This window comes from Olea europaea, unplaced genomic scaffold (assembly GCF_002742605.1).
Source record: "Olea europaea var. sylvestris unplaced genomic scaffold, O_europaea_v1 scaffold1040, whole genome shotgun sequence".
Taxonomy (NCBI): Eukaryota; Viridiplantae; Streptophyta; class Magnoliopsida; order Lamiales; family Oleaceae; genus Olea; species Olea europaea.
Genome location: NW_019227739.1, coordinates 127,256 through 136,626, shown reverse-complemented (window position 1 = coordinate 136,626; position 9,371 = coordinate 127,256). Strand labels below are relative to the sequence as shown.

Genomic DNA, 9,371 nt, shown 5'->3' with positions numbered 1-9,371 from the left:
GAGGTTGGATAATTTGCTTGAAACGTAGAATGAGTACCAAAAATTAATTATAAAATTTGACTTCTCGTTTAAAGTTTATATCGAGTGGCACAAGTTGAACGTTCAATGTTGAGCGTAGTGATGTATACATATTTATAAATAAATGAATGTGATCTGCACGTTTTTGTTCTTTTCCTAATAGCTTAAACTTTTAGACAAGATGGTTATACAAATAGATGTTTGCTGAATAATATATACACATGGTTCCATCCAAGAACTTTCTTGTTTCTGTGTTTGTTCTTTGAAAACATCCCTTGAAGACAATTTTCTTCTCGAGGATACATACACAAACCAACAATAAATTCACTTAGCAAGTGAAGAAAACAAGAAAAGAGCCATGGCTAAGAATCAAGATATAGAGAAAGCTGAAAACAGTTTGCAAGAAGAAATTAAAGTTCCACTTATTTCACAAGAAAAGAGAGCAGAAAATGTCAAAAACTGCAGTGGAAGTGATAAGCAGATCAAGGAGGAAAGATGCATGGTTTACCTCAGTACATTTGTTGCAGTTTGTGGCTCTTATTCATTTGGATCTTGTGTAAGAAATAAGTACTTTCTTTAGAGCTTCTTATAAGTTCATTTGTTTGTTACCTATTCACAGAATCCAAAAGTTGCCTGTATTAAAGTAGAAAAGTGTTTTATTGGCCTTTTTTCATTTTTCAGGCAGGGTATTCGTCACCTACACAATCCGCCATCCGGGATGATCTGAGTTTAACCTTGGCAGAGGTTAGTGGGTTCGGTAAAATGGATTAGATAGTACTTGACAGGAAACTTGTTTATTTGGTACTGTTTGTTGCTATCCAACACTGTGTATTTAACATGGTTGAATTGTTCATATTAGGATTATCTGTCCTAATTTTGAAGAATTTTGTGAAATTGATTCAAGATTCATTTCTTTTCGACTCTTCTACTTTGCAGTACTCATTGTTTGGCTCAATACTGACATTTGGAGCAATGATTGGAGCGATTACTAGTGGTAAAATTGCTGATTATATAGGTCGTAAAGGGGTGAGCTAGACAAGATTCTAATTCATGTAGGAATATCAACCATTATCTAGAACTTCCTCCTGATTAATTTAGGTTCGTTGGATATGAAATGCAAGCAGGCGATGATAGTATCAAGTGGATTTTGTGTAGCAGGGTGGCTATCAATTTACTTGGCCAAGGTTTATATTACTATACTTTTCACTACTAGTTTCTTCTATTAGTTACCAACAAACGAATAAGCATACACAGAAATTCATGTTTGATAAAATTATGAGTAATTACTCCAGGGAGCTCTGCCTCTGGACATTGGAAGATTGGCAACAGGATATGGAATGGGAGTCTTTTCATATGTGGTAAAAATGTTTTTCGTTATAGATCAAATGATATTTGGCTAGGGATTCAATAGAAATATTCGTGTTATGTTCATTTTTTAATTGTTAGGTACCGGTGTTCATAGCTGAAATCTCTCCCAAAGATTTACGAGGAGCTTTGACAACCATAAACCAGGTAAAGATCCCCTTTATTACATATGTTTAGTACTTGGTGTTAGACCGTGTTGGACACTATACAAACTGATTTTTTCCTTCGTCAATCCACAGCTGATGATTTGTACTGGAGTATCTGTTTCCTTCATCATAGGCACATTTCTAACATGGAGGGCTTTAGCAATAACAGGTGATCATGCTTGGCCTAAAATGACCCGAGAAACTGGGATTTTCAGTACAGGAACATATGTTAAGCGACTTATGAAAATAAGTAATACTGTAGAAAAAACACTCACTTCGTGAAACTTGCAGGAATAATCCCATGTGCTGTTCTCCTTGTTGGCCTAGTTATCATCCCAGAATCTCCAAGATGGCTGGTAGGAAAAGAACATACAAATAAATGTATATGTCGTGTTGAATGATTGAAATTTACTAAAATGTTTAGTTGAAATGATGTCGAAATATACTCAGGCAAAAAATGGAAATCAAAAAGAATTTGAAGCTGCATTGCAAAGACTTCGGGGCAAAAATGCTAACATATCAGAAGAGGCAGCTGAAATCCAAGTACACACTTCTAAAATCCAGATTTCTTCATTAGTCATATATGCAAACAATATGAAGATGATAGTTATCATTCTTATTAATTATATATGCAAATGACATGAAGATGCTAGTATCATTCTTTTACAGGATTATATAGAAACTCTTGAGAAACTTCCAAAAGCCAAAATAATCGACTTATTTCAAAAACGATACTTGAGTTCTGTCACGGTAAATCTTTATTTCTGTTTCTTTTTGGCCTATTGCATGAGTTGGATTAGACAACACTAGATTGTATTAAGGAAGAAAAAGAAACTATACTCTTGCAAATTATATTGTCCAGATCGGGGTTGGACTAATGGTCTTTCAACAATTTGGAGGAATCAATGGAATTTGTTTCTATACCAGCAGTATTTTTGAGTCCTCGGGTAAATATTTGAAGAATGACTTCATTCTATTTTTAATCTTCTCGAGCAATACGCAAGTTTCCGACTCTGTCAAAAGAATGATATGTATATCTCACCTGCAATTTCTCAGGATTCCCGGCCAACGTAGGAACAATAACTTATGCTATTCTTCAGGTTGATACCTCCATTAAAGTGTCACTTTTTATGAGAAATTAGTGCGTTTTGTTTATATTGATCTTATCCTTCTCAGGTCATTATCACTGCACTAGGTGCAACATTAATAGACAGAGCAGGACGAAAACCGCTTTTATTGGTAAATCTCAGCCTTGAACCCCAACGTATTATTACATTATTCATAATATAAGTGCGCAAGGTTTCTTTTTCTTCAGGTTTCTGCATCTGGCCTTGTCCTAGGTTGTCTGCTAACAGGTAGCTCATATTATCTTAAGGTACAGATTCAACCTTTTAGCTTTTAGTTAAACCTAACCTTTCCCTTTTTATCAAAAGATTGTCATTCACAATGGACTATATTGTGTAACAGGAGCACAGAATAGCAGCGAACGCAGCACCAGCACTAGCCGTGATAGGCATCCTAGTAAGTTCACCCCCCTCCCCTCGACCAAATTGGAAAGAATTCTTCATGTAGATGATTTTCCAAACTCAGGTGTACATAGGAGCATTTTCAGTTGGAATGGGAGCAGTTCCTTGGGTAGTGATGTCCGAGGTACGATTAGTTGATAACTCGATCTCATCATGATCATTAGACATGGACAGACGATCATTTTGTTTAACAGTTGTATTTCTTGTAGATATTCCCTATAAATATTAAAGGAGTTGCAGGAAGCCTTGCAACACTTGTGAATTGGTTTGGCGCGTGGACTTGTTCTTACACATTCAATTTTCTTATGAGCTGGAGCTCCTATGGTAAGAAAAATGTATTGATATTGCTATATGGTTCAAAATGCAAGGAACAAACGTCTCTTTACATCTATGCAGGATATGTCCTAACCATCTAATGTTTGTAATGTGATTATAGGAACATTCATTCTTTATGCTGCAGTCAATGCACTTGCCATTTTGTTCGTGATCATAGTAGTACCTGAAACCAAAGGAAAAACTCTGGAACAGTTACAAGCAGCGATAAATGTTTCATAAAAAGCTTATGGCCCAAGCTTAGGACATATTTTTCCTCTGAAGCTTTTGCTTCGAGAGGAAATGGATTGATGATATTGTTGCAAATTATTATGTTAATGAATACGAAGGCACATGAAATGAAAGATTTAAATTCAACAAAACGGCTTGTCTACTTAAGACATTTTTTCTTCTTTAGTGACTCTATTACTTGAATAAAAGAAATGTAAAAGTATTTGTGTGTTCTCATGGGGTACAAAATGAATATGGGTATGTTTGTCAAGACTTTCACTTCTACTTCAGATTTTTGTACAAGTGCTTCATCAATAAATTATCTCGATCAATTTTCTCTAATGTATTCTAATTAGAAGAACTATCAGAATATTAGTCAAATAGGCTCTAAAGTAGCTTTTAACTTGGGGAAATCAGACCGTATACCCTAAATATGAGGCACTTTTGAAAAATTGTGTAAAAGGTTGTTACAAAGCATAAAATGCCGTATTTTTACATTAATTATAATTCGTAAACAAACTAAACCCTAATTATTTCCAACTTCATATATATATATATATATATTATATGGAGAATGAATATGAAATCCAGTCACAACTGTCTTCGGCTTCTAATTGGAGAAGTACGGTGACCATGTGGCTTTGCGACCAATAATAATTTGCCTCCAATCTGGTAAAATATGATTTGCATACCACCTTCTAAAGGTAAAGCCATTTTTTATTTCTTGCCAATCACAATGTTGGGCAAAAGTAAGCCCCTCTTGCTGCAGCTAGAGTCTATAAGAATATTCCGTCAACATGGTAATCATAGTGGTAGATAAGTAGCTGCCGAAGAAGGAAATAGAGAACGAAAATTGATAATTGGTAGAGGAAGCCATCCTCAACGACAAATAAGATGAATCACTGTACTTCGATGCAAGGCTATCGACTCTTAAGGGGTGCTCTACCACCATCCCCAAGTGGTGCTCTACCACCTTGCACGGCCATCGACCACCCACGGACGCTCTACCACTACGCGAGGCCGTTGACCCTCCCAGGGGGCGCTCTACCACTATCCCTATAGATCCCTCTACTTCTACGCGAAGTCTTCAACTGGCATGGAATTGCCTATCCAAACACTTAACCATAAAACCTCTAGTGAATTAACTACGTTCCATGGCGGTTAATACGAGTACAAGCTCCGGGCGGGAAGTTAAAGACCCCCCACTCAGAACGTGGGGTAGTGGGAATGCCAATGTGGGACACTTGGCACCACAACCGCCCAACGGTTATCCAGCTCCCAATATCTATAAATATCCCCAGATGTGACACAGGTAAAAGGATCTCTCTCTCTCTCTCTTTAGCCATCTGAATTTCAATTGCATTTTTTCCAAGTCTATAAACTAATTCTCACATCGGAGGTAAAACGAGGGAGGAAGCCCCGCCTTCGTTTTTCAGGTCACATACACTTGACGGAGTAGTCGCGCCGAACGCCACCAGGCAGATAGAAGGGTATTGTTCTACAACCATTTCATTGGCGCCGTCTGTGGGAAATTATTCCACTGAACACAAAGGTCACGTCGAGAAGACGAACAAGAAGTGACACACGCCTAAGAGCAGCAACGACGGAGGAAGAATCAGAATCGATTGCCAGAGGCCCCGATCCATCGCAGCCGCCGTAGTATGTGACGCAAAGCCAATTCAGCACCCTAGAGACCCAGTTAGCGGCCATGATGACCCTCTTGCAGAATCAAACGCAGAGAGCCGCCCTCTCACCGCATTCGGCAGAGGCCCCGCCTCCACCCCAGGAGGTCCACATAGAAACATCGTCTGCCATCCAACTGATGACTGCAGGCTCGGGGCTCCAAGGATGACGGTCTTGCAGTCTGTCCTACCCCTGGCAAATCTGGAGCGGAGAATGGAAAAGATCATGAGGAAGAAAATTGATGATGCGATTTCTAAAAGAAAAGACAAGCGCAGGCAGATGGTCTTAGAAGAGGACCCGTTCACTCCCGAGATCATGGCGGTCCCTTTACCTAAAGGCTTCAAGAAGCCTATGATAGAGGCTTACGACGGGGTCACAGATCCGCTTAACCATCTGCGGACCTTCTTTGATTTGATGAGACTCTATGCAGCACTCGATGCGGTAATGTGCTGGTCTTTTTCCCCTACTCTCAGGAGGGAAGCCAAAGACTGGGTGGCAACACTTGTGCCCCAGTCTATCCGAACATTTGATGAACTTTCCAGGATTCCTGAGTAGCAAGAGAAAGAGGAGGACAGCCATTGGACTGATACAGGTGGTCCAGGAGAAAGATGAGTCTCTGCAAGAATATCTGGCCAGATTTAGCCATGCGACCCTTGGAATAGAGGACCTTCAAATGTCGGCGATGGTGACTGCGTTGATGAATGAAACTCGAAACCGGGCTTTTAAGATGTCACTTTCTAAGAACCCCCCAGAATCAATGCACAACCTATTGAAAAAGGGAGACAATTATGTTGATGCTGAGGAGGCGAAGAAAGTCACAAAGAACCTTAGAGAGGGATGGGAAGTAGAAAATCCCAAGCGTAAGGCGGGGGACGACCTAAGACCTGCCAACAAAAATAGGCCAAGGAGTGAGCATATAGTGAAAGAGACCACCCAAGACCGGCCAGCCAGGCACAAACGAGAGGAGTCCAAGGTGTTCACTCCTTTGAACACCCCACGTGCTAAACTATTGATGGAAATATGAGACATGAAAGAGCTAGAATGGCCGAGACCCATGGTAACGCCAGCGGGCAAAAGAAACCAAGGCAGATATTGCCATTTCCACAAAGATCACGGGCATGATACTGAAGAGTGCCTGCAACTGAAGGAGGAGATCGAGCCCCTCCTAAGGCGGGGTCTCCTAGCCAAGTATGTAAAAGACTACCGGAGGAAGAAAAAAATGGAGGATCCCCCACCTAGGGCCGAAGTGATAAACATGATTATAGAAGGGCTAGTAGGAGGGAGAGATTCAAACTCGACAAGGAAAAGCTACGTACTCTCTCTCCGGATCTGCTCTATCCAAAAGAAGGCAAGGTTCAGCCAAAGCATCACTTTTGGCGAGGAAGACTTGGTAGGTGTGGTGCACCCCCATGATGATGTCCTAGTAATAGTAGGCGACATAGCTGATTTTGACGTCAAAAGAGTATTGGTCAATGGCGGAAGTGCCGCAAATGTTCTCACCTGGGACGCTTTTTTAGGCCTGAAGGTCCCACCTGACAAGTTAAAAATAGTGAACACCCCCTTGCAAGGCTTTGGAGGAGCCACGGTGATTCCAGAAGGTACTGTGGAGCTCCCGGTCACACTAGGCACATATTCGACCACTGTAGTAATTGTGGCAAGCTTTTTGGTCGTTAAGACCCCCATGGCCTATAATGCAATCTACAGTCGGCCATTACTCAACGTAGCTGGGGTCATCACCTCGACCTATCACCAGGTCCTGAAATTTCCAACCAACAGGGGAGTCGGGTGTGTGCGGAGGGATCGACAAGCATCTAGAAAATATTATGTCGATAGTATATCAGTCAGAAGAGCCCCTCAGTGATGATGTTAGAAGTCGAACCTCTGAGAGGACGGATTGAGCTACTTAACATGATCGAAAAGATTTCCATAATGGAGGGTCGGGAGGTCAGCATCGGGGCTGAGTTGGACTCTAATGAAAAAGAGAAGCTGGTGAGGTGCCTGATAGACAACCTAGACGTCTTTGCATGGAGCCCAAGTGATATCACTTGGGTTAGTCCAACACTCGCTTAGCATTGCCTCGGAGTCCTACCCGGAGCCAAACCAGTAAAGCAGAAGAAAAGGAACCTCACCCCCGAAAGGCAAGAAATAGTAAGGGTAGAAGTGGAAAAGCTATTGCAAGCAGGTTTCATCCAAGAGGTACGGTACCCCGAATGGTTAGCCAACATTGTGCTAGTAAAAAAGTCAAATGGGAAGTGGCACATGTGCGTAGATTATACCAAATTGAATAAGGCATGCCCTAAGGACTCATACCCGCTCCTACAAATAGACCACCTCGTCGATGCCACATCGGGTCACGAGAGGCTTAGCTTCCTAGACGCTTTCTCGAGGTATCATCAAATCTCTATGGCTGAGTGCGACCAGGAGAAGACGTCGTTCATCACAGATTCTGGAACCTACTGTTACACTGCCATGCCTTTTGGCGTGAAGAATGCAGGGGCAACTTACCAGAGGATGGTGAATAGGGTCTTCCAGGAGTTGATTGGAAATGTCATAGAAGCCTACGTTGACGATATGGTGGTAAAAAGTATTAAGGTCGTCGACCACGTGGCCTGTCTGCAGAGAGTGTTTGACATAGCCCGATAGAATAATCTGAAATTCAACGCCGAGAAATGTGTTTTTAGTACAACCGGTGGAAAGTTCTTGGGTTTTATGATCACCCAGCGAGGTATTGAGGCGAATCCCGACAAGATACAAGCAATACTTGAAATGAGAAGCCCTACTAGTAGGAAGGAGGTCCAGCAGCTAATAGGGCTTGTGGCAGCCCTTAACCGTTTTATAAGCCGGGCAGCGGACAAGTGCTACCATTTCTTTAAAGCCATTGGGGGCTCTGCAAATTTTGAGTGGACTCAAGAGTGTGAGGAGTCGCTGGAATCCTTAAAGAGGTCACTACAGCAGCCTCCCATATTAACCAGTCCATGCCTTGGGGACGTACTATGTCTCTACCTCGCAGTACTGCCACAGGAAGAAATGGGGTAAACCGGATTTATGGCAACTATCCAAGAATTTCAATGTGTGAATCGAGGGTTCAGACTCTAAAACTTATCTGATTTTATCAATTGTTAGAGAATTTTTTCTCGAAGAAATCATGAATCTTCTAGGATATTATTAAGGATCTCATCGAAAACTTACAGCAGCCGCCACGGGCAATCAGTGCAGTTCTCGTAAAAGAATTCTCAAAGGCACAAAAACCAGTCTACTATGTCAGTCAGGTCCTCAAAGGCGCGGAGACAAGGTACAGTCTGGCCAAACAACTAGTGCTCGCATTGATCATTGCGATTAGAAAATTGAGACCTTACTTTCAGTCCCATACGGTACAAGTGATGACCGACCAACCCATCAAACAAATCCTACATCGACCAGAGACATTCGGAAGACTGCTGAAATGGGCAATTAAAATGAGTGAATTTGACATTGAATTCAAGCCAAGGACCGCCATCAAAGCGCAGGCTCTGGCATACTTCATTGCTGAGCTCACCATCCCAATAGAACCCCTAGAAGGGCAAAAGACAGATTGGAAGGTTTTTGTAGACGGTTCTTCAAATACGGAAGGATCAGGCACAGGAATCATAATGATTGGACCAAACTCCGAGGAATTGGAATACTCACTGCGCTTCGAGTTCCCCACGACTAACAACGATGCTGAGTATGAAGCAGTAAATCACAGGCCTAGGTCTGGCAGCTAGGTTGGGAGTGTCTTCGGTAGAAATTTACAGTGACTCGCAGCTGATAGTTGGACATGTATCAAGGGAATATGAGGCTAAGAGGCAGCCTACCAGATGAAAGTAAGGGATTTGCAAAGAGGGTTCGCAAGCTTCAGGATAACAAAGGTCCCACGAAACGAAAATTAGCGGGCAGACACGCTAGCGAAACTCGCATTGGCAAACCCAAGAAATCTGTCACGAACAGCGAACGTGCAAGTTTTACAACGACCCAGCATCCAACGCTGGGTCGAGGTGAAAAATATTGTGTATGAGGAAAGTTGGATGGATCCGTTAATCAAATATCTCACAGAAAATAAAACACCAGAAGA

At 41.8% G+C, this 9,371-nt stretch overlaps 2 protein-coding genes across 4 annotated transcripts; both read left to right on the top strand.

Annotated features, from left to right (window-relative positions):
• The first annotated feature begins 201 nt into the window (after nucleotides 1–201).
• Nucleotides 202–3,930, top strand: LOC111372870 (sugar transporter ERD6-like 7). 3 transcript variants are annotated; one of them, XM_022995284.1, is made up of 18 exons: nucleotides 219–574; nucleotides 700–762; nucleotides 955–1,044; nucleotides 1,143–1,202; nucleotides 1,311–1,376; nucleotides 1,465–1,530; nucleotides 1,623–1,698; nucleotides 1,821–1,885; nucleotides 1,980–2,072; nucleotides 2,199–2,279; nucleotides 2,392–2,476; nucleotides 2,586–2,629; nucleotides 2,706–2,768; nucleotides 2,845–2,904; nucleotides 2,997–3,050; nucleotides 3,120–3,179; nucleotides 3,265–3,379; nucleotides 3,492–3,930. In XM_022995284.1, exons 1-18 carry the CDS (start codon nucleotides 377–379, stop codon nucleotides 3,608–3,610), a joined length of 1,458 nt encoding a protein of 485 aa, XP_022851052.1. In that variant the 5' UTR covers nucleotides 219–376; the 3' UTR covers nucleotides 3,611–3,930. The 3 variants fall into 3 exon arrangements, with proteins under 3 accessions (XP_022851054.1, XP_022851053.1, XP_022851052.1); XM_022995286.1 differs by lacking the exon at nucleotides 3,492–3,930 and having other exon boundaries at nucleotides 202–574; nucleotides 3,250–3,379; XM_022995285.1 differs by lacking the exons at nucleotides 2,199–2,279; nucleotides 2,392–2,476; nucleotides 2,586–2,629 and having other exon boundaries at nucleotides 217–574.
• Nucleotides 3,931–6,335: 2,405 nt separating this feature from the next.
• Nucleotides 6,336–7,142, top strand: LOC111372885. The gene has a single exon (XM_022995306.1). The coding sequence runs from the start codon at nucleotides 6,336–6,338 to the stop codon at nucleotides 7,140–7,142; it is 807 nt and encodes a 268-aa protein (XP_022851074.1).
• Nucleotides 7,143–9,371: the final 2,229 nt, after the last annotated feature.

What these genes read in the sequence shown, in the direction of transcription:
- LOC111372870 (XM_022995284.1), top strand. Translation starts at nt 377, where the DNA reads ATGGCTAAGAATCAAGATATAGAGAAAGCTGAAAACAGTTTGCAAGAA. An exon ending in CTTTGACAACCATAAACCAG is followed by an intron (nt 1,531 to 1,622) that starts GTAAAGATCCCC and finishes GTCAATCCACAG; the next exon opens with CTGATGATTTGTACTGGAGT. An exon ending in TATGAGCTGGAGCTCCTATG is followed by an intron (nt 3,380 to 3,491) that starts GTAAGAAAAATG and finishes ATGTGATTATAG; the next exon opens with GAACATTCATTCTTTATGCT.
- LOC111372885 (XM_022995306.1), top strand. Translation starts at nt 6,336, where the DNA reads ATGGTAACGCCAGCGGGCAAAAGAAACCAAGGCAGATATTGCCATTTC.